Below are 26825 nucleotides of genomic sequence, written 5' to 3'. Positions count from 1 at the left end.
TGTCCTGTTGTGGTTTGATATTTATTTATCACCTACTTTACAACTTATTAAAGTAATTTTTTTTTAACTTTTTTATTGTTTCACAAAAGTAAAATATTTTATTAATTTATATTAATGAATTATATACTTTACATTAAAATCTAATTTAATTTAATTTTGTTGATCGATATGTATTAAAAACTGTGTATTATTTGTTAATATTTCTTACGTTTCGTTTTAATTGTCATTTTAAACTTTGCATTCAAATTAGTAAAACATTTAATTTTGTATATTTACTAAATAAAAACATTACTACTAATACATATAACCACATTTTAACCAATATAAAATAGATTAAAATATAAAATTAATAATTTTGTTTTGAATTTATAAAACAGTATTATTTTGAAATAAAAAAAATTACTTTACAAAAAGAACTAAATTGAAACGAAGGGAAGGAGTATAATATAATTAGTTATAAATACTTAAATTCATTTAATATGTGTTAACTCATAAAAATATTTTGAAGGAGTAAAAGGTTTAATCGTCAAATATTATATTTATTTCCAACTCGTCATACATAAAACCCAAGATGGTAATTAAGCTCGCGCCATCATGTTTTGACTCGACTCGACTAATTAAAACGACATTCTAACGGAGAACTGGACAAGCATAGCTGCTTACACATACGCGCCCACACACACACACAGACAATAATCCAAAGTCTCAATCTTTATTGAGAAATTATTTAATAGAGAAATACAAAAACAGTAGAAAGATAGGGTCTCAGGTTTCCGACAATGAAGCTGATCTTATGTGGTTTGTGATTTGACATGGCGAGCGACGAAGCTTTTGAGCCTCGCGAAAGCGTCTTCTAGCATTGATCTCTCTACTCCTATCGAGATTCTCACCCAATTCTTCTTGCCTAATGCCTCTCCTGCATTTAGATTCCAGATCAGCTCATCTCTCTCATGATTTAATTTCTTCTTATTAAAAAACATTATAATTACATGTTCAAAAAAAAAAAACATTATAATTACTTCAAAATCTTAGATGACGTGAATTGTGATGCTTACCTGGTAAAAGGACGAGATTCTCCTCTCGGGCCAGCTTCATGCAGAAATCAACATCGTCTGTGATGTCCTCCAATAGTGATAGGTCCAATTTTGTCTGCCATATATACAAATTAGATTGTCACTAGTGAGTGAGTAGTGACACTTTTTTACATAGGATCTGATGAACATGTACCATTCATAATAATACTGATATTTTGGTTACAAAAAGTAATATCAAAATTATAAAAGTGTGCTAAGAACCTTAAAAGATTAAATGATTAGGGAAATAGTATCAGCGAGCTTGCATATTATAGTATATACTTATAAAGATTATTCAGAATGTTTAGAGAAAAAAAATATGTACGTATAAAAAGAAATTGGTACCACTAAGTAAGCACACGACTCAGGTTTCTTAGGGCAAACGAGGCAAGGAACCTCCTTGAGGGCATCGAACATCATGTCTACATTTTGCCTAAATGTTAAGTTTTTCTTATCAAAGAAATCTTTCTTTGTCTTCTCCAAGATATTTGGAAGTGCAACCTATCAATTATAGCACATTAGTTCTTTATTTTTCAAAAAAGAAACACACTAGTTCTTTTACATTTTACCTTTAACTCATTGCATGTGTTTTCTTCGTGTATTCTAATATAAATTTGAGAGTACAAACCTGTAGAATTGTCGATGGATCTGGACTTATGTTAAGAAGGTCCTTGATGGATTCAACGACCTTAATGGCAAAAAAGATATGGTTACATGTTCAAACTGTCACATATCTACAACGTTTATTATATCACGTCCAAGAGGAAGATATATTAAATAAGTATCAAAGGATGATCCAAAACTGAAAACCCTACCCCAGTGGCTTTGAAAACATTATTTGGATCATGCATCGCCATCCAACCTATTCTCCAGCCAGGGACGAGCCACCCCTTGGAAACGGATCCGAGTGTAACCACAGGAACAATCGATGCGAATATCCCCATCGGGACAAATGAATTCTCTCCATATATTGTGTGCTTATAAACTTCATCAGAAATAACCATTATCCCTAGCTTCTTCGCCATCTCAGCCACCTACAGGACAGCTCAAATATTATTAGGGGTTCTTGGGTAACTTTTTAAAGCTCCTATAATTAACTTTTCAAAAATATTATAAAAAAAATCTGAAAACTTTAAAATAATTATCAGTTAGTGTTTTGAACAAAGACATGTAATGTAATAACTGGTAACAGGATGTGGTTAAATCTAAATCTGATATAATATATGTTGTAAAATATAAGGGGCTTAAAATGATTGTACTTAATTAGAGTTGGACCGGGGAGGTCCATATGTGTTGGCTTTCATAGTAAGCCGACCCTCATACATACATATAAAAATGTAACATAAATAATAGTGAAATTGGCAAAAATATGGTTAGCCAAATGGGCGGTTGACAAAGAAAAAGAGTGAAGTTAAAAAGAATATTAACTTAAAGGTATACAATTTCACCTTCTTTAGATGCTGATATGTGTACACATTTCCACATGGGTTGTGAGGGTTAGCTATCACCATAGCGATTGTGTTATCATCTGCAATGACTTCAATGCCTTGGAGATCGATCTCCCAGTCTTGGTCAGGGAGGAGATCATATTTGCGAATCTCGACTTGGCTATATATAGCGTGACTATAGTAGAGAGGATAGATAAGACTGGGGAGCAAGATATTCGACTTGGGACAGGACAGAACATGAATTATGGTCTCTATCCCTTGGCAACACCCGACCGTCATAAATATATCGTCTGATTTTAATTCATGCGGAAGGTCCCGGTTCAAATAATTTGCCACCGCCCTAAATTAATAGTAGTATAAAAATAGCTGTAAAGGTTATGTATAGTTTCGAAAATGCATAGCATGCATAGTGTAATACCTCATAAAAGTGTAATATCTCATAAAGTCATAAAGCTTTTGAATCGTATATAAGACTTCATATATAATTTCAAGTCGTTCTTCATTGACATTTTACACTTCACACTATTTTTCTAATCGATAGATTTTTTACCACATTAATTTAGTTTTGAAAATGTTTCTATTAGCATGTTTTCTTTGCTCTATTACCCGACCAACCGACCAATAACGAGATAACTATTTCTAAGCCACTAAAGTTTTTAAAATGAAGCATATGCATAACATAACAATTAGTGACTACTTAAGTACCTCCTGGCCGGTAAAATACCAACCCCGGGGGCGTAGGAGTTGGCGGCGCCAGATCGTAGGGACTCAGCAACGGCTTCCTCAGCATCAACGGAAGTCTTGAAGCAAGGGTAGACGGACGGATCACCGTGACCCAGGGGCAAAAGGGTCTTTTTAACGTCTTTGCTGCAGTTGTCGTATAACCTGGAAAGGACACTTTTTATTGAAACACTTGCCGCTTCTTTGGCCGCCCTGTTTCCTTTGAACCTCCAGACACTACCACCACCGTTTAGCGTCTGCTTCTCGGTCTTGCGTTCAACTTCTTCATCGTGTTCTGTTTCAAATGAAGGAAGCAACAGGTTCGTGTGTTGGCTCATCTTGTTGCCTTTTTGGACAAAGTTTCAAAATAAGATGAGGAATTTTATGAAGTTATGATACTGAAGTTCAATGCTTCATATATATATAGGAAAATTGGCAGGTTCGTGTGTTGCTCATCGTGTTCTTTTTTTTTTTTGGCTCATCGTGTTCCTTTGTTACCCTATGTGTAAAGGTAACGTAGTTAAGTATACGTGGGTTGCGGTTACGTATATTGAGGGAAACAAATAAAGTGGGACGATGTCATATTTTTAGAAAAATTAGCATGATGACTAAGCGACTAACAAAAATATTATATTCAGCTAATAATCAATTATAGAATTTGGCTAGCAAATAGTGTGTATCAAATATTAAGATGTAATAAACCAAAAGTGTGCTGCTATACACAATGGAGAGATGAAAATTTAACTTATTTTTAGGCAGATCTTGCACTATATATTTCTCTCACAAAATAATACATAATATTAAAATTATTATTTTTTAAATCATTCATTAAAAAAAAAATAGTAAATTTATTTAACGAGTGATAATGATATTTTTTTGGTGTTTGCCCCAGAAAAATATAAGTCTCTTTTCTGTCTTCAAAGCAAAACTTTCCGAGACTTAGTTCGGCCAATGTCTAGTGGTTCCAGAACCTGGCACTGCTCCTTATCTAGTTTATTTCTTGCTTTTTCTTCTTATGTTGATAGGTTAATGTTCTAGTGTTTTAAGTTAGTTTGAGGTTGGTTTTCGATCACCGTCCCACCCTTTTTCTCCTTTGAAGTTCTGTTTTGGAATGACATCGGAGTTGAAGTTGCTTTCTCATTGATGTTCTAGAGGCTCTTCACTTCTACCGACAATATCTTCTCAGTTATATTCTCTTGCAGATCGACACGCAATCTTTTTATATATGCTTTAGCTGTTGAGTCTAAAGGGGCTGTAATATTTTTGATCTTCTACCTTTTCTTGATGTGGAATTATCGACCTTAAATCTGGCAGAAAACTCATCCGCATTTCAGTTGAAGTAAGCTAATCATGTCTCTGGCGCTTCAAATAATTTGTTTTATAAGTTTAATCTGGGGAACACATGGCTTCGCCACCATAATATATAAGATGTTGGAAAAAGAGTGAAGTGAAAAGATGTTTGGCAAAGTCTTATGCGTTTCTCAACAACAAGAAATGGACCTTGGTTCATGATAGGAGATTTTAATGAAATAACATGTCATGATGAGAAAGCAGGAGGAAGACAACGTCCTGCTAGTTCTTTTCTTTCTTTTAAGCAGATGCTTAATGATTGTGGTATGCTAGAATTTCCTTTCACAGGTGATATGCTTTCTTAGGTGGGGAAGAGGGCAGGAGGATCAACAGTCCGATGTCGTTTAGACAGAGCTGTAGGAAATGCAGACTGGCATGAGAAGTTTCCCCACTCGGTAGTAAAGTACATGAGGCTATGGGGATCGGATCATCGTCCGATTCTTGCAGATATACTCATAAAGCCAACGAGAAGATCCAAAAAGTTTAAGTTTGACAAAAGATGGTTGGATAATGAAGAGCTAAGGCAAGTTATCCTTGAGGGATGGAAATCTCCTGATCTTCCTCTCAATGCGTCTATCATGGAACATATCTCCAGCTGCAGGAGAGCCTTGAGTGAATGGCGAAGGCAAAATAATGTCAATTCGGCAAAACTAGTGGAGGAGCTTAAAGAAAAGGTAGAAGGATTGTATGCAGATGATAATGCCACAACTGAGGAAATTGCAGCAGCCCTAAAAGAACTCTCAGATGCCCTTAAAGCAGAAGAGATGTTCTGGAAGCAGAAGAGTCGGGTGTTTTGGTTGAGAGAAGGAGATAGAAATACAAAATTTTTCCATGCCTTGACGAAGCAAAGAAGAGCAAGGAATAAGATCACACAGCTCCTAGATGAGAATGAAAATATTGTTGAGGATGAAGAAGGACTAGTAGCCATTGCTACTAGTTATTTTAGGCAAATTTTTGAATCGTCGAATCCAGAGGAAATTGAGGAGGCGTTAGCTCAAGTTCCAACAACGATCACTGGTGATATGAATGCCAACCTTACAGCCCCGGTCTCTGCATGGGAAGTCAAATTAGCGCTTTTTGCCATGCATCCAGAGAAGGCCCCAGGACCAGATGGGATGACTGCGCTTTTTTACCAGAAATTCTGGGATATAGTAAAAGAGGATTTAACTCTTATGGTTAATAAATTCCTGTTTGAGGGGGTAATGGCGAGTGGACTGAATGATACAAATATATGTCTTATCCCGAAGGTAACAAAGCCAAATGCAATGGCTCAGTTTAGGCCCATTAGTCTGTGCAATGTCAGCTACAAGATAATCTCTAAGGTCTTATGCCAGAGGTTAAAAAAAGTACTACCAGGCTTGATATCGGAAACCCAGTCATCCTTTGTTGCTGGGAGACAGATTTCAGATAATGTTATGATGCTTCAGGAAATGTTCCATGCATTGCGAACAAAGCCAAGTGGGCGGAATAAAAGGATGGCCATCAAGACAGACATGAGCAAAGCATATGATAGGATGGAGTGGTCCTTTATTGAAGCTGTCCTGCGTAAGATGGGATTTTCAGAGACTTGGATCAGCTGGGTCATGCGATGCATTACATCGGTGAAATATAAAGTTCTCATGAATGGAGAGCCAAGAGGGAATATTACTCCAGGTAGAGGATTACGCCAAGGAGATCCTTTGTCTCCTTTCATTTTTATTCTATGCACGGAAGCGCTCGCTAGCCTTCTTAATCATGCAGAGATACAAGGGAAGATAACAGGGATGCGTGTTACACGCACGTGTCCGTCGGTATCCCACCTTCTCTTTGCTGATGATAGCCTTTTCTTCTGTAAGGCGGAGCCCCGTGAATGTGAAGAAATAATGAAAGTAGTCAGAAGATATGGCAAAGCATCTGGTCAATGTATCAACTTTGATAAATCGTCCTTACTCTTCGGTAAGCGGATTAATGCAACCACTAGACAAGAGATCAAAGATGCACTTGGGATACAGAATGAAGGTGAAATGGGAACATACTTGGGCATCCCCGAAGACATAAGCAGATCTAAATGCAAACTTTTTGCATTCCTGAAAGATAAGCTGATGCATAGAGTGAATGGATGGACAGGTAGATGGCTCTCAAAAGGTGGAAAGGAAGTGTTGATTAAATCCATCCTGCTTGCTCTCCCGACATACGTCATGTCGAATTTCCTGCTCCCATTGGAGATATGCGAAAATTTAGCCAATGCCATCGCCCAATTCTGGTGGAGCTCGAATCCACCAAAGAGAGGTATACACTGGGCAAAATGGGAAAAAGTGTGTCTACCAAGAGAGGAGGGTGGAATTGGCTTCCGAATGATTCATGAGTTCAATCTGGCGCTTCTGGCTAAACAACTATGGAGACTAGTACAGTTCCCTGATTCTCTTGTCGCTCGAGTTTTACGGGGAAGATATTATAGATTGAGTTCTCCCTTGAGAGCAAATGCTGTGACCAGCCCATCCTATGTGTGGACTAGCATTTCTGCTGCAAGAAAATTGCTATTACTGGGCATTAGACAGAAGATTCATTCAGGCTATGAAGTTAAGGTATGGGAGGATCCATGGATCCCATCGACCCCCGCGAGGCCAGCTGTCCCCATAGCGCTTGTGATGCATCCTAATATGAGAGTAAGCGATCTTATTGACCAGGGAGTAAAGGAATGGGATGTGGGACTATTGGAGAATTATGTTCATCCTGAGGATATACCATTCATAAGGAGCTTGGCAATAAGTTCAACTCATCGTCGTGATACCTTCTGTTGGGACTTTATAAGAAATGGCCAATACACGGTCAAATCTGGATATTGGGTGGCTCAGAATTTATTAAAGGTAGCGGAAGAAAAGGATGTTTTAGAGCCATACAAAGCTCCAAGCCTTTGCGTGGAAATTGAAGGCTCCTACGAAGATATGTCATCTTATATGGCAGTTGTTAACTGGTCATGTGGCAGTAACGAGGAACTTAGTTAGACGTAATATAAGGTGCGATAATTATTGCCCAAGATGTGGAGAAGTGGAGGAGACCGTTACACATGCAATTTTTGAATGCCCACCAGCTCTTCAAGTGTGGTCTCTATCATCTACTCCGACAGGCCCAAATATTTTTCCGCTTTCGAGCGTCTACGCAAATATGGATTATCTATTCTGGAGGAAGAATAGTATCATTGGGCCAGAGCAAGATAGGGACCCATATCCCTGGATAATATGGTACATTTGGAAAGCTAGGAATGAAAAGCTCTTCAGGGGAATAGATAGAGATCCATTGGATCTAGTTAGACATGCAGAGAGTGAATGTCACGCTTGGTTTGATGCTAATGAAGTGGTTGTGGCACACGATAATATAAATGAGGAACCCCAAGTCGTACGCTTGAGAAATATTTGCTTGTTAGATGGATCTTGGACATCTTCTGTTAACTTTAGTGGAAGCGGATGGGCATGGATGGATAGTTCAGGGAACACTCAACTTATGGGAACAAGGAACCTTCCCCGACGCGAATCAGCCTTACACTCGGAAGTAGAAGCACTGCGGTGGGCGATGGAGAGTATGCTACAATATTCGAACTGCCAAAGCTTTGGGACAGACTGTAAGGAACTAATTGCAATGGTAAAGGACCCTCAGGCGTGGCCAAGCTTTTCGACAGAATTGGAAAGGATAGAGACGCTACAGATATGCTTCCCAGCATTCAAAATCTCTCACGTTCCACGGACGCACAATCGGACTGCTGATTTTTTGGCTAAGAATGCTAGATCTTTTCATAGGGAGTTACATTTTGTTGGTTGTTCTATTCCGGTTTGGTTACCCAGACCACCTCAAGTCTGAGTAATAGAATGGCCTTTTGACGTTAAAAAAACAAGAAAAGTTGTTGGTTATCTGGTGGTGTGTTTTTTTTTTTTTTGATTTTTTTCAGTTAGCCACTCGTGTTTGAATCCTTGTTCTTATGTTTTTAGTATTTTAATTAGTTTTCATTGTTTAGGCTAATTATTCTAGGACTTATTTGTAGTTCGCTGACATAAATATTTACCTGATGTATTTCACCATGTAATCCTTTTGATGAAGTTTAATATTATAAAACACTTTGAAATATTATAACTCTAATATAAATAATTTTTAAAATTTTAAATAAGATAAATATTAATCATCCAAAACACTAAACTATAAATCATAAACTTTAAATATATGGTTGTTTTTATACTCTCTAAAATGTTATTTATGCGACTTTCACTTTTATGTATTATTTTGGAGACAAAAAATTGCTTTGGTGTTATCTAAAGTATTTCTTATTTTCTCTCCTTTTTTCTTTCTTTATTGTTAAACAAGCAGAAAATTATTAATTGGTTATGTTTTGTCGTCCTTTTAATTTCCACGCTTTGTTCTTGGGTTCAAATCTAGTGTTTAGAATCCTAGATCTTTAAATCAAAGGACAAGACTGGATGAAAGTATTTCCCATAATTTTTCAACATAATAAAACATAAAAAGAAATGAGAGAAAAAAATATGAGTGACGGTTCTCAGACAAGAAACGTCTTTTAACAATTGAGAAAATGTCATGCTTTTGTATAGTTAAAACCTTCTTCTGTTAGGCCCGAACCCATGGTTAACAAAAAAAAAAAAAAAAAAAAACATTCTTCTGTTTAAATTTAATTATGTTATTTACTAATATTAGAATATCTTTCTGTCGTTGATGCTCTGCTTAGAGCATGTTTATTGGAGATTCTTAGGGTTAGGGTGAAGTTTTTAATGGAATATAAGAATCTTCACCATAAGAACCTCCTATTAAACATGCTCTTAAGTCAAAGATTTTACGGATTTTGTCGATGGGGATCGCAAACATCAATAAGTATAAAATAAAAAAATTGTCACAAATACTACATTCATGGTACCACTTTTCATGTTTACACTAACTACTTTTACCCTCAGTTTTAATGAAGGATAAAATACACATATACCTCTAGGGTTAACTAATCTAGACTTAGGGTTTAGAGTTGAAGGGTGGGGTAGAGTTTTTGGAATGTGAAATTTAGGATTCTAATAAATCCCCTAGTCCCCTAAACATTATTTGAGAAGTGATTTGACACATGTCATCTCAACAATGACATGAATTATGATAAATATGACTTGGCAATTACATTTAACGTAGATTTATACTTTTGTTAAACTTTTTAGAATAAGGTAATAACTCATAAATCATCATTAAAATAAATATATTCAACTATGTCATTAAATAATATAATAATAAATATATAAATATTTTACAAATTTCGAAAAATTATTTAAGTATATTTTTATAATCATATAATTTTTATTATTAAACTTTCCAAATGTTATTCAATATTTTTAAAAAATTATAAATTTTTAGTCGTAATATCAGTTTTTATGATATCTACCAATTTTAAAAATTCTGTTTAGTTTATATTTTGATAATTATAAAAATAATTAATATATCTTAACCAAAAAAATAAATGAAAATCTATCTAAAATATAATTTTAAACAGAATCAAATTATTCATTTTATCATAATTTTATGTTTAAGTAAATTAATATTTATATTAAAATATTGGTATAAAATAATAAAATCTAAAATATTAAGAAAATTTGATTTTTAATTAATATTAAAAAAATTTCGATGCGCATGGTGTAGGAAAACACCTAGTATATAAATAAATACTTAGAAAAAATATTAAAAATTTTTTAAAAAGTTTCAAACATAATTTTTGATTTTCAAAAAAAAAATTCGAAAAAAAATTCGGAAAGATTTAGCAGTATTTTCTTATGATGACCAAAAAAAAATTATAAAAACTTCGAATTTGAAAAAGTATAATTCGAAAACATAAAAAAAAATTATTATTTTTATTTAAATAATAATTTGTTATATTTGTTATATATAAAGGAAATTGCCACAAATACTACATTCATAGTACCACTTTTCATGTTTACACTAACTACTTTTACCTTCACTTTTACAATAATATATAAAGATGGTTTAGAGTTTAGAGTTAGAGTTAAGGGGTGGGGTAGGGTTTTTGGAATATGAAATTTAGGATTCCAATAAATATATAAATAAATACTTGAAAAATATATAAAAAATTTTAAAAATAGTTTCAAAAATAATTTTTGATTTTCAAAAAAATATTAAAAAGTTCGAATTTGAAAAAGTATAATTCGAAAACATAATTTTTTTATTTAAATAATGATTTACTATATATATATATATAACAAGGGTATAAGAGTCTTTTGCCACTTAATGAAGAATCTCTTTTTGAACATGTCTTTTTATTGGTGGTAAAGATGAAAAGTGATACCTTAAATGTGGTAACCATAAAATTTCTCCTATATATAAAGAACAAGTGTGTAAAAGTTTTTTATCACTTAATAAAATATATATTTTTGAAAATGTCTATTTAGCGACGGTAAAAATGAAAAATAGTACCATGAAAGTGGTAAACCGGAAGTTTCCCCTATAAAATATGACTTAAAAAATTTGAAGCAAACATTAAAGCAATCATGTCCACTTTAAAGGACTGGGCAGAGGTACCAAGGTCCAAAAATAAAATTCTAAACAAAAGAAAAAGAGAAAAACATAGTTTATCGAACAAATAGACCCTTTTTTTATCAGCAAATAGACCCAAAATTTTTTAAAAAATTAGTCAAAATTATTTTTCCTTGTTCTATTTGGTTGGACATGAAAGCAATATATCAATTCGTGAGTCTATATTGCTTTAAGGTGTTGGAAATTATCAAAAGATAGTGTTCTATGTATATGTTACTCGAATTTGAAAATTGTACAATTTTATTTGTGGACTTTGTTGTTGTTTATAACTAGATGGTGACTTATAAAAAATAATTTATTTTAAAAATAAATTATATTTATTGTCTTAATTTTAGTTTTAGTATTCTTTTTTACAAAACTACAAAGTACTAATTTGTAATTTATTTTTATTTAGTCTAAGTTTTTAAAATTTGATTATTTAAAATTTTAATTTATTGAAAATGGTTTAAGTCCTGCAACGAACGCAATCTTCGTGTACAAAATTCTAATTTTGTGAATAATTCAATTTGATTGTATAAGGTTTAGTTATTTATTAACCTAATCAATTATTTCTTAACCTAATCAATTATTTGACAATCACTCGGTTAATTTATTTTATTGTAATTAAATTTTAAATATGTTTGATAATTAGAAACTTGATTAGTTTTATCTTTACATGGAGTACTTAATTTTAATATAAATTTGACGATTTAAGTTTCCGCAAAATATAAATATAAATATTTTATACTTTTCATCTTTGACTATATATATATATATTATTAAAATGCTTCAAAAATCTTGTCAAGATATAGATTTCTGTAATATTTTTTCATGTTACAATAATCTTAATATTATGTAATAATTTCTAAAAGTAATATTAGTTTATCAATGTTTAAGTTTAAAATATATTCCATTTAAGATCTAAATTATTTTGCTTATATTTTTAATTATGCTAATTAATAGATATTTGTTGTCGTATATTAGATTTATAATTGTATTGTTGTCATAAATCATAATTATGTTAAATTGTCATGATTAGGTAGGATCCCTATCATTTTCTGAATATGTTATCTCGTCATTTTCTAAAAAAAAATGTACGCCATAAATTAATAAATCTGGATAAATTAATAATCTATAAATTAATAAATTTTGATAAATTAATAAATACCATAAATTAATAAGTTTGTATGGTTCTAAGTTGGGTTCATTCAAAATATATGACACAAATCAATAAAATAATAAGATAATATTTTTTTAGAAGATCTTATATTAATATGTGGTCCCATTAAAATTATAAATTAATAATTTATATGTACATATCTTTTATATAATTATAAACCAACCATTATATTATTTGTTTTACATTCATAATAGAATTATCTTTATATTTCCTTACACTTAATATATTTTGATGAGATTTAGTAAAATTATATTTAAAACCGCATTTAAATTTTATGAGACATATTTTATATACACCAAATAATATAATAAAACTAATCCACTAAAATTAAATATTTTATTATTTTAGAAAAAAATATAACTTAAAACAGAAAAAATCTAAAAAATGAAACTTTATTTAAATTATAATTCTATGAATTAATAAAATACCAAAATCTCAGCATCATTAATTGATAGAGTTTTTACTGTAAATAGGATATTACTTATGCATGAGTTTTATATTTTGTTAATAGTACAAATTTTTTATTAGTTCTATGAGAAATTTTGTCGTATCAATGAATTTTGAGGCGCACTATAATTCTCTGCAAGTGACCAGGTATCGAAAGATGAAATTACCCTTTAAACTTTTGATTTTCAGTATTTTTTCTTTCTTTTGTTAAAAAGGTTTTTACTTTATCCTATGACATGCTTTTTTGTGTCCAATAGAATCCAGTCACTAATTCCTTTCCCGTCGTCTTGCCTTCAGCGTTTTCCTCTTGGTCCGTTACAACTACAAGTGAAGGAACTCAAGCAAATATGTTGTCTCATTGCTCCGATCGGATTTCTTCCCCTTGGTTTGTTTTTCACAGCCCAATCGATCTCATACAGGGACGGCTTATCATAATAATATAATATAAGATTTAAGAGAGATGTACACATTAAAATATAACTAGTAGAACAATACACATGGTAATCCCGTTAGACCATCTTATTGAGAATCTCACAAATAAAAATGAAAAATTAGTGATTGAAGAGAAGAGAGAGTCTCTTCAAATTCTACCACATATAAATTCAGTGGTTTAGTTTATCATAAAAGTACAATTATTACTTTTTTTCTTTCTAAAAACTGCATGCTAGTGCCCCATGAGCAATTTATTGGGATAGTGGGGTTGATCCCTAGAGGCTGTGGAGTCACTTTTATTCTTGCAGCTTTATTTAAAAACAATCATTATTTAACTTTAAAAATAATTTTATAGATAAAACATTATAAATTTTTTTTAAAGGGTAAAACATTATAAAAATATGCCAGTTTTGAAAATTAAAAATTTATATAATTTTAATTTAGTCTTTCGAATATTTTAAAATAACTTACAGCAATTAATTAGAAGTCCTAATTAACTATCATCTCAAAATAAAATAGTATTACAATATAACAATTATATGATTACTTTAATTTTGAAATGAAATTAACTAGAAGAAAAAATATGAACATATTTTAACAAACAAAAAAAGAATTATCCAGAAGAGGCCAATGTTTTAATGGTGTCTGATGAGGATCTTATGCGTTCACATCTAAGAATTCATTTTACTTCTCTTTCATAGTTGTACTTTTATTTCATTTTTTTCTAATCTTGAGATACTCTTTTAGAACATCCATTATAAATGCTCCGAGTCTTCTCTTTCTGCTTCAAACCCTTGATTTCACGGAAACACATGTATATGAATAATTTCTAATCCTTCATTTACATAATTTAGTCATAGGTGCATGTAGGACTGGGCAAAAAATCTGAATCCGAAGAACCGAACCGAATCCGACTCAAAAAAGTAGTACCAAATCCGAACCGAAATTGATTAAATTTCTAAACGGGTTAAAATTTTGGTATCTAAAGAACCAGAACCGAACCCGACCCGAACCGAAGTATTCCGGGTACTCGAATGTATCCGAAATATATAAAATATATTTAAAAATGTCCAAAATACTTGAAAATATATACAAATAATCAAAAGTATGTCTAAAATAGCTAAAATATACTTAAAACATCAAAAATACTTGAAATATCTATTAATTATCTATTCAAATATTCAAATCAAATCAAATTATATGTTAAGTTTCGGTATTTTGATATATGTTATTCAAAATTGTATGTAATATATTATTTTGTTTATAGATTTTGAGAAATTTAAAGTATAAAATAAATTTTAAAATTTTTAAAATAATTTTAATGGGTTATCCAAAGCCGAACCGAACCCGCAGAGATCCGAACCGAACCCGCAGAGATCCGAACCGAACCCACAAAGATCCGAACTGAACCCGCAAAGATCCGAACTGAACCCATACCAAAACTTAGAAATACCCGAACGAGACTGAAATCTTTAACCCGAAAACCCGAAATCCGATTCGAATGGGTACCCCAATGCTAGGTGCATGGTACGTCTTGTTATGTTCGTGATACTCGATAGGAAATGGCCAATCATGAATTATGTATTAAAAATTATTTATTGGAATCAACAAATGCACGAAAAGTGAAAGAGTAAAAAGAGCGATATTAAAAGCAATGTATTAGAGTTCCACCATCCTTTTCCTGACGTTGGTGTCGCCTCACGCTTATTCTGGATATGTTGAACCGTTGAAGTTTTACACTACTAGTTAAAATATTATTACTTCTAAATTCAATTGAGCTTTTTTCATAAACTTCGGTTGACACAATTTTGGAAAACCAAATGTTATGTCGTACGATACGAACGTGAAGTTTACGATTAGTTAATTCGGGATATATTCTTCCTCTTCTTAAAACTCACAAATGTGTAAGAACGTTTTAGAGATTACCAGTTTTCCGTTAAAACTTATTCTTATACGTTCTGCATGCAGCTAGAAGGAATATTGATATTGGTATCCATCAGAGTTAAATTTTGATCAAACCATGCATCCCCCAAACTGGTTAGCTAGTAAGTATTCCAGTTTACGTTGTTTCTTTTAGCCGTAGCATGAACGTGATGCTGGTCAATGCAAGTTGTTCCTCGTCCAACAGGAGTCTGCGGCTAGTTCACACCACAACCTTCGAAGCACTCAAGCCCAACGTTTTGGCTCTCTTTTAACAGTGCCATCTCGCTGTGGCTTCGCATATCTGACTTTGGTTCAGTTTGTTTGATTTTTCTTGATAGTCTGGTTTATCAAATTGTTTTGATTGGATAAGCTTTTGGTTTTAGTTCGGATTTAAATATGTATCCATCAAATTGAGTTTTTTTCACCAGTTCATCATCAAATTTATCTTCCAGTTTGTTTTGGTTTTGATTATGGTATATATGTTTGGATATTAAAGAGGCTGAAATCGAATTGTTTTTTTATATTACTTTTTTTCTTTGAACATCTCTAATCTGGTGAAATATCTTCGGTTGAATTTGTATATCATAAGGGTGACTGACACTATACATTGTCATTTTTTTTCTATTGCTGCAGAGTAAGTGTAAGAGCATCTCCAATTGTGTTCCCACCATTGGAGTCCTTAAGTATATTTTACTTTTTTTTTTTTTAAGAGTTAGGGATTCTAAGCATCTCCAATGGTGTTCCCACCATTGGAGTCCTTAAGTATATTTTACTTTTTTTTTTAACAGTTAAAGATTCTAATGAAATTTGTATGTCCAATGGTGTTACTAGGAATGTAATCTTTAAGAATAAAAAATTAATAAATTTAAAAACATGGGAAAATAAGATAATTTTTTTATATTTATTTATTACATGATTAAACATATAAAATTATAATAATTATTAATTTTTATCCCCAAATTTGTTCCAAATATTTTCAATTAAATCATTCTTCAATTGGTGATGTATTTCCGGCTCGCGAATCTGAACCCGAGTGGCACGCATTTCATTGATGCTTGGAGGGATGTAGGTACCACGCGACTTATGCACCCGTGAACTGCTGGCTACATCTTCTTCTTCAAATTCAGATGGATCGTACTGAGTGTCGTATCCATCTCGTTCATTTTCGACTATTATATTGTGCAGTATGATACATGCTCTCATTGTCTTCCCTATCTGTTGCTGGTCCCATGAAAGAGCCGGGTTTTTCACAATCGCAAATCGAGCTTGTAAAACTCCAAAAGCCCGCTCCACATCTTTCCGGGTTGATTCTTGAAGTTTAGCAAATAACTCTACTTTAGGACCTTGAGGTACTGAGATAGATTGGATAAATGTTGACCAGTTTGGATAAATACCGTCTGTGAGGTAGTACGCCAAATTATACATGTGTCCGTTGACCACGTACTCTACCCTCGGAGCCCGACCTTGAATAATGTCATCAAAAACAGGAGACCGATCGAGGACATTAATATCGTTTAAGGTACCTGGTAGACCGAAGAAAGCGTGTCATATCCAAAGATCTTGTGAAGCTACTGCCTCTAACACAATTGACGGTTTTGTTGATCCCCGGGTGTACTGTCCTTTCCAAGCCGTTGGGCAATTTTTCCACCTCCAATGCATACAGTCGATGCTTCCTACCATCCCCAGAAACCCGCGTATCTCTCCAATATGGAGTAGTCGCTGAAGATCCTCTTCTGTCGAATAAACCCACGAATCAAGAGAGGAGCCACTGATTTAGCAGATCTACGCCGAGGATCGGAATCGCCTTACGAGGAATCAGAGCTTTTTTTTTTTTCGTGACCGAATGATTTTTTGACGACAAAATAACTCGAGATTATACCGGCTTCATTTGCCACGTCGATAAGGATTGGGTATCGAAAACCTCTTCCATAAGGATTAATCCTTCTCAACCCGAGCCCATTTATTATTATTAAAATCGAAAACCCATAAGGACTTGGGCTTAAGGATTCGATAAATACAGCGTTGTGGTTGCTCTAACACTCCAATTCGTGTTGTGGGCCTCTTTAAATAATTTTGATATATAAAGCCCAAAACTTTTAGATTATTTAAGCTTAAACAAAAGAAGATATTGAGTTTTCTTGTTTTAATAGTTTTGGCCATGTTATGATATTCAGGGATGTTTTCAAAAGAAGATATAGGGTTGGTTTAATCAACATCGATTTCGACTATTTGATGCTCGTGGTAGTAACCTATTCAGGGATGCATCTGATGATTTCCCACGGTTTTCCGGTTGTCGAGCAAGTATCTCTAGTTATTTCTTGTTATGTTGTTTTGTTGTATGACGTTCATCAAACCGTCAAGGATCCCTCCGGTTATTATCTTATTATCGTTGAGCTTAGCTCCGGATGTAATAGCTTAAACTCTTTTTAGATTTAATATAATCGTTTGGTTGACAAAAAAAATGATATAATAAGGAAGGATGATATGTATGTTTGATATGATGAAGTTGTTAAGCTAGATGGGTTTCCAACCTAAAACCAATTGGTGATAAGTGGAGTGGCCCATCCATATTATATATTACTAAGGATCCCTTCCAATATCCGATGTGGGACATTTATCCCTAATACGCCCCCTCGAGATGATGGCTCTTTGAGCGTCAATCTCGGAATGTTCGGGCAAGGATCGATGGGCCGAATTTGGGCTAGATCGATAATGGATCGGATTGGAATACATGGATCGGGCTCTGATACCATGTTAAGCTAGATGGACTTCCAACCTAAAACCAATTGGTGATAAGTGGAGTGGCCCATTCATCTTATATATTACTAAGGATCCCTTCCAATATCCGATGTGGGACATTTATCCCTAATAGAAGTTATTATATGGTAAAAATGTTATGACGCACAACAAGAAGGAGATGGGGAGTTTGAATGGTTCAAAGCTGTCTGGAACCTCCAAACTTCACCCAAGATCAAAATGTTCCTGTGGAAGCTGTTCAACAAAGCCATACCTGTGGGGGAGATCCTAGCGCAGCGCCATCTCAACTCAGAAGTCAGCTGTAAGAGATGCGGATCACCGGAATCTATAGATCATCTTTTCCTGCACTGCCTTTTCGCAAAGAAGATTTGGGAAAATGCTCCCTTTGCGACGGCCCTCGGGGATAGAGGATTGGTAGATTTAGAGGATATCTGGCTAGATCTCTGTAGAAAACCTTGTCTCCCTCCTACAGGTGTAGCGGGACAACTTGCACCTTGGATTATATGGCAGATATGGATAGAGCACAACCAGCTTATCTTTGAAGAAAAGTCCCTCTCGGAGGAGGAAGCATTTACGAAAGCTGTTAGATTGGCAAGAGAATGGCTACATGCCCAGGAGCCAAAGCAAGGCGTAAACCCCCAAAGAACCCCAGCGCCGATAGTAAGACCTCCGAACTGCTCAATCATGAATGCAGATGCGGCTTGGAAGACAACCACAAAGGTAGCAGGATTTGGATGGACCTTGAGGGACTCGATAGGTACCTCTGTTTCCTCCTCCCACACGGGCTATGAGAGATTTGTAGGTTCTGCCCTAGCGGCGGAAGGACTTGCAATGCGAGCTGCTCTGACAAAATGCAAGGAGAAGGGAGTGAAGCGGGTGATCTGTGAATCGGATTCCTCACAACTCATCAAAGCCATCAACTCAGGCTCTTGGAAACCCGAAATCTATGGCATAGTTGCAGATATTTGCGAGTTGGGTAGCTCTTTTGATGTAATCAATTTCTTTTGGATCCCTAGAGAAAGAAACACCATTGCTGATAGTTTAGCAAAACAATGTTTGTTGGAGGTTGAAGCTTTTATGGCTGTCACCTAACCTTTTGAGTTGAATTAATTTAAGTGTGTTTCAAAAAAAAAGGTTACAGTCTTTCCTCAAAAACTGTATTGTAATGGACAGACGGATTACATGCATGCTATTAACTGCTGACGAATTTGGTATGGAAAATGTATGAGCTGCAGCTGCCTCCATGCATGAAATTCTTATTGCTATCACGAGGATGATATAACCTAATGAAATATAAATGTATTGTTTAGTAGGTAAAAGGCATGATATGTATTTTATAGGTTTAAAAGTAAATCAAGATATGTGATTGCTACTGTATATGGTTTTTGTTATGATGATTGTTTTATGCAAGTGAAATGTGTAGTTTGGTTTGGTTGAAATTCTCAGTAGTTCATTATTCACCTCTTAGTCTCTCTTTTCAATATTAGTAGATGCATCTAAAGTTAGGACACAGTTTCCTTTTTGGGTACATTTAAAATTAGGACGCGAGACATAAAATTTGAACTGATTGGGGATTGGATGTTTTAGTATGGGATGAGAAGTAGACAAAAAGAACATCTTGCTTTTGAAAAAACACATTGCTAACACAAATATATTACAACTTCTCAGAAACTTCATTACTGATTTTACAGACAACTTGAAAACATCTCTATCTTGCAAACTTGATGGTCATTTATAGACAAAAGCTCAGAGACTAGTGGAACTTTACAACGATACAAGAGATGTCGTCTTTGCTCTTCTTAGATATAGCTACTTCTATCAAGTGCTTTGCTGCTGCTTGTGGATCTTTGACACTCTTGATCACATATCAACCGCTTCGTATACGTTTTGCATGCTGCTAGAAAGAATATTGATATTGGCATGCACCATCGTTTAACTTTGGTCTAACCAAAGTGTTTCAAGAAAAAAAAAAACTTTGGTCTAACCATTCCACAAACTGGTTAACACGTAAATATTCCAATTAACGTTGTTTCTTTTAGCCATGGCATCCTTATTCATCAAAGTGAACGTGATGCTGGATCAATGTAAGTTGTTCCTCGTCTAACCGGAGTCTGCGGCTGGTTCAGACCACAATCTTCAAAGCACTCAAGCCAAACGTTTTGGCTCTCTCTTACTAGTGCCATTTCGCGGTGGCTTCGCATATCTGACTTTGGTTCAGTTTGTTTGATATTTTCTCCAGTCAATTAGCAAATTTATCTTTCAGTTTGTTTTGGTTTTGATTATGGTATGTTTGGATAATAAAGAGGTTGAAAAGGTTTGTTACAATATTTGTTTCTTTTTTGAAATCTCTAATCATTTGATGAAATGTTCGGTTGAATTTGAAAATCATAAGACCAACAATATACATTGTCATCTCGTTTTTCTATTGCTGCTGAGAAATTGCAATTTATGTCCAAAAATCGACATAGACAGGTTACCAGTTTATCTTGCAAGTCTAGATACATCACATTCATCAAAGTTTATTTTTTGATTGGCAAGACTCGTCTTAGTTAGACAAGCAGACACATTCTCAAATAGACATTGACAGCTATAACTACAGAACCAAGGATCAGACTTATCAATAAGACGATATTCTGTATCGTGTAAAAAAGAATAGTGTGAGCAACTTTGATCGTTACGAGGCGTTGACGACGTTCCCGACGCAGTTCTTGTACTTGTCATCGCTTTCTCTAAGGTAGATTTCGCGTTCGCCCTAATGGTGGAAGCGATATGCTTTTAGGGTTTATTAAGAGAGGCGACGATGATGCTTTGCTCTCTCCCAAGACGGACGAGATTAGTGATCCCCTGCTTTACCATATCATGAGCACGCCACGTGTCGTGTTAGGATTTGATATCTATTTATCACATTTATCTTACATAACACGCTCATGGATGTGTTAATAATACATTTTGAATGATTAACTTCAGTCATATTTAAATCCAAGATGATTGAAACACACTTAAATGGACAACCATGGCTGCATATGCATACGCAAGCAGACACAATAATCCTAAGTTTCGAACATAATCGAAATAAAAATAAACAAAAAGCATACAAGAATAACAGAAAGATATATAGGGTCTCAGGTTCCAACAGTGAAGCTGAATTCTTAAGTAGTTTGTGATTTGATATGGCGAGTGAAGAAATCTTTGAGCCTCACGAAAACGTCTTGTAGCATTGATCTCTCGACTCCAATCGAGATCCTCACCCAATTATTCTTGCCGAATACCTCTCCTGCATGAATATTCCAGATCAGCCCATATCTCCAAATATTTTTATTAATAACAGATTAAATTTATTTCAAAATCTTAGATAATATAGATTATGATGCTTACCAGGTAAAAGGACGAGATTCTCCTCTCGGGCAAGCTTCATGCAGAAATCAACATCGTCTGTGATGTCCTCTAAGAGTGATAGGTCCAGCTTCGTCTGCGATATATATAATTTAGATTGGTATTAGTGGCATTTCTTTGATATGTAATGTGATGTATATGTGTACCCTTCATAATAATACTGATGTTTTGGTTACAAAAAAATAAGATAAAGTTATAAAAAACTGTGCGTAAAAATTTGCAAGATTAAATGGTTAGGGAAATTGTATTAGGCAGTTTGCATATATATACTTATAAAGATGTATTTGACAATTTTACAGAAAACAAAAAAAAAATATAAATAAAAATTGAGTATAAGAAGAAATTGGTACCACTAAGGAAGTACACGACTCAGGTTTCTTGGGGCAAACAAGACAAGGAATCTCCTTGAGGGCATCGAACATCATGTCCACATTTTGACTCAATGTCAAGTTTTTCTTCTCAAAGTAGTCTTTCTTTGTCTTCTCCAAGATATTTGGAAGTGCAAACTATCAGTTACACAGATCAACACATTAGTTCTTTTACATTTTACTATTAAGTGGCTTTTAACTCATTGCATGTAGTGTTTTGTTTATTCAAATAAAAATTTCAGGGTACAGACCTGTAGAATTGTCGATGGATCTGGACTTATGTTAAGCAGGTGCTTGATGGATTCAACGACCTTATTGACAAAAAGATATGGTTACATGTTCAGATTAACACATATCTAAAAAGTTTATTCTATAACGTCCAAATGAAGATATATGTAGATATATATATTAACTACGGATCAAAAGATGATCCAAGAATTGAAAACCCTACCCCGGTGGTTTTGAAAACGTTACTTGGGTCATTCATCGCCATCCAACCTATTCGCCAGCCAGGGACAAGCCACCCCTTGGAAATGGAACCGAGTGTAACCACAGGAATAATCGATGCAAATATCCCCATCGGGACAAATGGATTCTTCCCATATATAGTTTCCTTAAAAACTTCATCAGAAATAACCATTATCCCTAGCTTCCTCGCCATCTCAGCGACCTATACTCAGCATAGCTCAATATTATTAGGGGTCCCTCTGCAATTTTAAAGCTCATAACTATTATAAAAAAATCTGAAATTCTTAAAAATAATTATCAGTTAATGTTTTGAGCAAAGATATTTAATCAAGTAAATGTGATTTAAATCTAAATCTGATGTAATATATGTGGTATTATTAAAATTATTGGACTTAGAGTTGGACCCGAGGAGATCCCTGTGTTGGCTCCCCTAGTAAGCCGACCCTCCAAACATATATCAACAAATTGTAACACAGACAAGAGTGAAGTTAAAAAGAAAATTAACTTAAAGTTACGCATTTTCACCTTCTTTAGATGATGATATGTGTAGACATTTCCACATGGATTGTGAGGGTTACATATCACCATAGCGACGGTATTATGATCTGCAATGGCTTCAACGCTTTGGAGATCAATCTCCCAGTCTTGGTCAGGGAGTAGTTCATACTTGCGAATCTCGACTAGGTCATGTATTGCGTAACTATGGTAGAGAGGATAGACGAGGGAGGAGAGCAAGATATTCGACTTTGGACTAGAGAGAACTTGAATCATGGTCTCTATCCCTTGGCAACATCCGATCGTCATAAATATATCGTCTGATTTTAATTTATGCGGAAGGTCGGAATTCAAATAATTTGCCACCGCCCTAGGAGTATACAAATAACAGTAAAGGTGATGTATGGTTTCGAAAATGTATAACATGCAATGCACTATCTCATAAAGCTTTTGAATCGTATATAAGCCTTCATTCTTTCTGTAATAGTAATGGCATTTCAACTCGTTCTTTATTGATATTTTATCATTGCTAATGAAAACATTTTAAAAAATATATCAACGGAAGTCTTGAAGCAAGGGTAGACGATAGGGTCACAGTGACCCAGGGGCAAAATGGTTTTTTTACCGTCTCTACTGCAATTTTCGAATAACCTTGAAAGGATACCTTTCATTGAGACACTGGCCGCTTCTTTGGCCGCCTTGTTTCCTTTGAACCTCCAGACACCACCACCACCACCGTTTAGCGTCTGCATCTCGGTCTTGCGTTCAACTTCTTCATCTTGATCCGTTTCAAATGAAGGAACGAACAAGTTCGTGTATTGGCCCATCGTTACCTTCTTGGAAAAAGTTTCAAAATAAAATGAGGAACTTATGAAGTTATACTATGGTACTGACGTTCAGATGTTCAATATTACATATATATAGAAAGCATATATCATTTATTTGGCGATGTTTCCTATGCATTTTTAGCAAATAAAATAAAATAGGACTATCATATTTTTAGAGAAATCGGGACAAACACAAAAAACATTACAAGTCAATTAATAATTAGTTATAACTTTTGTCTACAATATATATTGTATAATAAAGCAAAGGTATCTCCGCTGGTATACACGAGGGAAATACGAAAAAAAAACAATTGTCTTTTTTTTATCTCTTATATACTCCATCCGTTTCATATTAGTTGTCGTTGTGGAGTAAAATTTCAAAATAATTGTCGTTTTATAATTTCAATGCAATATTTATTGACTTTATATATCAATCTATTTTCTATTGGTTAAAATGTGGTTAGCTGTATTAGTAATGATGTTTTTATTAGTAAATATACAAATTAAATATTTTCTTAATCTGTGTGCGCAAATCTAAAACGAAAACAAAAATGAAACGGAAGAAATATTATTTAAGAAACATTACAACATTTTAATTATGACATTTCTCATCATCAGAATGTGTCTTAACACTACAAGAAAACACATGCTTAACGACGAAAATTAACGAGGAAAAACAATCCTCGTAAATTTGCGTCGAGTTTACGACGAATTTACGTGAAAAACTAAAATCATCGTTATTTCCTCGTAACGTAACGACAAAACTGTTTCGTCGTAAAGTGGATGTAACTTTACGAGTATTTTACGAGGAAAAACTATTTCCTCGTAAATACGACGTAAACTTTGCGTGGTATTTACGAGGGAATAGTTTACGTGTATTTAGCGAGGAAATTTTTGAATCCACCAACTTTATAGGTGTTACACATTTTTTTTGCCCACCTAATTAATTTTCGTCGTAAATTCATAGCAAAATTACAACTACCAGATTCGAATTTTCCTATAAATATGGATGTTTAAACATCATTTTAAACACACCAACAACAAAAAACGTGAAAGAAAAAAAAATGGCTGGCTCCGGGAATATTTACGAGTTGCGGAAGTGGATGTATATGCATAGAGATGCTAACGGGAGAGTGACGAAAGAATACCTTGCGGGTCTGGAGACATTTATGCATCAAGCAGATTCAACACCGCTCGCCCAAGAAAGTGGTAAGATGTTCTGTCCTTGTCGGAAATGCAACAATTCGAAACTGGCAAACCGTGAAAATGTTTGGAAGCATTTAATAAATAGAGGTTTCACGGCAAATTACTATATCTGGTTTCAACATGGAGAAGGTTTTAATTATGATCAGAATGAAGCTAGTAGTAGTAATAGCAATTTTCAGGAAAAAGAACCGGTTGATCATCATTTGCATAATGAACATAGTTACCAGCAAGAGGAGATGGTAGATTATGATAGGGTTCATGATATGGTAGCTGATGCATTCGTAGCTCATGATGGAGATGAAGAACCTAATATAGATGCAAAAAAGTTTTACGAAATGTTAAACGCGGCGAATCAACCACTTTACAGTGGTTGTAGAGAAGGTCTCTCTAAATTGTCGTTAGCTGCTAGAATGATGAATATTAAAACTGATCACAATCTACCTGAAAGTTGCATGAACGAATGGGCGGACTTGTTTAAAGAGTATTTGCCGGAAGACAATGTGTCTGCTGATTCTTATTATGAGATTCAGAAACTGGTTTATAGTCTTGGGTTACCTTCTGAGATGATAGATGTTTGCATCGACAACTGCATGATCTATTGGGGAGATGATGAGAAGCTAGAAGAATGTCGATTCTGCAAGAAGCCACGATTCAAGCCGCAAGGACGGGGACGTAATAGGGTACCATACCAAAGGATGTGGTACCTACCAATTACAGACAGATTGAAAAGATTGTATCAATCAGAGCAGACTGCTGGAAAGATGAGATGGCATGCCGAGCATACTCAGACGGATGGTGAGATGACTCATCCATCAGATGCAAGAGCCTGGAAACATTTCAACAAAGTACATCCAGATTTCGCTAGCAATATCCGGAATGTGTATCTCGGATTATGCACAGATGGATTTAGTCCGTTCGGAATGTCAGGGAGACAATATTCATTGTGGCCAGTCTTTCTTACTCCATACAACCTGCCACCGGAGATGTGCATGCAACGGGAGTTACTATTCTTGACCATATTAATACCTGGTCCGAACCATCCAAAAAGGTCCCTGGATGTTTTCCTACAACCACTGATAAAAGAGTTGAAGGATTTGTGGTCAACAGGGGTGAGGACGTATGACTGTTCAACGAAGACGAATTTTACGATGCGAGCGATGCTTTTGTGGACCATAAGTGATTTCCCTGCCTATGGGATGTTGTCTGGATGGACTACACATGGGAGATTAGCTTGTCCATATTGTAATGGAACGACAGATGCGTTTCAACTGAAGAATGGTAGGAAGACAAGTTGGTTTGATTGTCACCGTCGATTTCTTCCCATTGGCCATCCTTACCGAAGAAACAAGAATTTGTTTAGGCACAAAAGGGTTGTGAGAGACACTCCTCCTCCATATCTAACTGGAGAACAAATTGAAGCGCAAATCGACTACTACGGAGCTAACGAAACAGTTCGTTGGGGTGGTAATTGGCATGTCCCTCGTAATATGCCAGATTCTTACGGTGTTCATCACAACTGGCACAAGAAGAGTATATTTTGGGAGTTGCCATATTGGAAGGATCTTCTTCTGCGCCACAACCTCGATGTGATGCATATAGAGAAGAATTTCTTTGAGAACATCATGAATACAATATTGAATGTCCCAGGGAAGACAAAAGACAACATAAAATCGAGGTTGGACTTGCCGGATATTTGCTCAAGAAGCGAGTTACATATTAAAAGCAATGGACAAGTTCCCGTTCCAATATTCAGATTATCTTCAGAAAAAAAGTCGGTGTTGTTCAACTGGGTGGCATCAGAAGTGAAGTTCCCCGATGGGTATGTTTCGAATCTCTCTAGATGTGTTGAAAAGGGTCAAAAGTTCTCCGGGATGAAGAGTCATGATTGTCATGTATTTATGCAACGACTACTGCCCTTTGCATTTGCGGAGCTACTTCCAACAAACGTACATGAAGCACTTGCAGGTACGTAGTGTATTATATCACAATAATTTACAAAATAATATATGACTAACAATGTGTTTAATTTTTTTTTGAATATAAAAGGCATTGGAGCATTTTTCAGGGATCTGAGCACACGCACTCTTAAAGAAGAAGTTGTGGAACAGCTTCAGGAGAACATTCCCATCTTATTGTGCAACTTGGAGAAGATATTTCCTCCCGGATTTATTGTTGATGTTAATTTTAAAATTTTCTTT

At 34.5% G+C, this 26825-nt stretch overlaps 3 protein-coding genes across 5 annotated transcripts; 1 reads left to right on the top strand and 2 right to left on the bottom strand.

Moving 5' to 3' along the window:
• Positions 1-516: 516 nt before the first annotated feature.
• On the bottom strand, positions 517-3707 carry LOC106407706 (S-alkyl-thiohydroximate lyase SUR1). 3 transcript variants are annotated; one of them, XM_013848580.3, is made up of 7 exons: positions 3227-3704; positions 2522-2861; positions 1889-2107; positions 1702-1761; positions 1419-1574; positions 1056-1149; positions 517-916 (listed from the first exon to the last, which is right to left on the bottom strand). In XM_013848580.3, the coding sequence occupies exons 1-7, from the start codon at positions 3577-3579 to the stop codon at positions 792-794; spliced, it is 1347 nt and encodes a 448-aa protein (XP_013704034.1). In that variant the 5' UTR covers positions 3580-3704; the 3' UTR covers positions 517-791. The 3 variants fall into 3 exon arrangements, with proteins under 3 accessions (XP_013704034.1, XP_022561873.1, XP_022561872.1); XM_022706152.2 differs by lacking the exon at positions 1419-1574 and having other exon boundaries at positions 3227-3707; XM_022706151.2 differs by lacking the exon at positions 1702-1761 and having other exon boundaries at positions 3227-3705.
• Positions 3708-4998: 1291 nt separating this feature from the next.
• LOC106408459 lies at positions 4999-8531 on the top strand. The gene is made up of 5 exons (XM_048764354.1): positions 4999-5374; positions 5564-6244; positions 6449-7517; positions 7609-8395; positions 8514-8531. The coding sequence occupies exons 1-5, from the start codon at positions 4999-5001 to the stop codon at positions 8529-8531; spliced, it is 2931 nt and encodes a 976-aa protein (XP_048620311.1).
• Positions 8532-21019: 12488 nt separating this feature from the next.
• On the bottom strand, positions 21020-23421 carry LOC106407707 (S-alkyl-thiohydroximate lyase SUR1-like). Its single transcript, XM_048764353.1, has 7 exons — positions 23246-23421; positions 22625-22964; positions 22083-22301; positions 21883-21942; positions 21614-21769; positions 21246-21339; positions 21020-21144 (listed from the first exon to the last, which is right to left on the bottom strand). The coding sequence occupies exons 1-7, from the start codon at positions 23419-23421 to the stop codon at positions 21020-21022; spliced, it is 1170 nt and encodes a 389-aa protein (XP_048620310.1).
• Between the last annotated feature and the right edge of the window lie 3404 nt (positions 23422-26825).

The sequence above is a fragment of the Brassica napus genome, chromosome C7 (genome assembly GCF_020379485.1).
Source record: "Brassica napus cultivar Da-Ae chromosome C7, Da-Ae, whole genome shotgun sequence".
Taxonomy (NCBI): domain Eukaryota; kingdom Viridiplantae; phylum Streptophyta; class Magnoliopsida; order Brassicales; family Brassicaceae; genus Brassica; species Brassica napus.
The sequence above is the reverse complement of the archived record's forward strand: the minus strand, read 5'-3'. Positions and strand labels throughout refer to the sequence as shown.

Coding starts and splice junctions, on each gene's coding strand:
- LOC106407707 (XM_048764353.1), bottom strand. CDS start 23,421: ATGGGCCAATACACGAACTTGTTCGTTCCTTCATTTGAAACGGATCAA. Junction 22,965..23,245: donor ATGAAAGGTATCCTTTCAAG/GTTATTCGAAAA, acceptor GTATACTCCTAG/GGCGGTGGCAAATTATTTGA. Junction 22,302..22,624: donor CATATCATCATCTAAAGAAG/GTGAAAATGCGT, acceptor TGCTGAGTATAG/GTCGCTGAGATGGCGAGGAA.
- LOC106407706 (XM_013848580.3), bottom strand. CDS start 3,579: ATGAGCCAACACACGAACCTGTTGCTTCCTTCATTTGAAACAGAACAC. Junction 2,108..2,521: donor CATATCAGCATCTAAAGAAG/GTGAAATTGTAT, acceptor GCTGTCCTGTAG/GTGGCTGAGATGGCGAAGAA. Junction 1,150..1,418: donor AGTCGTGTGCTTACTTAGTG/GTACCAATTTCT, acceptor TATATATGGCAG/ACAAAATTGGACCTATCACT.
- LOC106408459 (XM_048764354.1), top strand. CDS start 4,999: ATGAGGCTATGGGGATCGGATCATCGTCCGATTCTTGCAGATATACTC. Junction 5,375..5,563: donor GATGTTCTGGAAGCAGAAGA/GTCGGGTGTTTT, acceptor CGTCGAATCCAG/AGGAAATTGAGGAGGCGTTA. Junction 7,518..7,608: donor GAAGGCTCCTACGAAGATAT/GTCATCTTATAT, acceptor TTATTGCCCAAG/ATGTGGAGAAGTGGAGGAGA.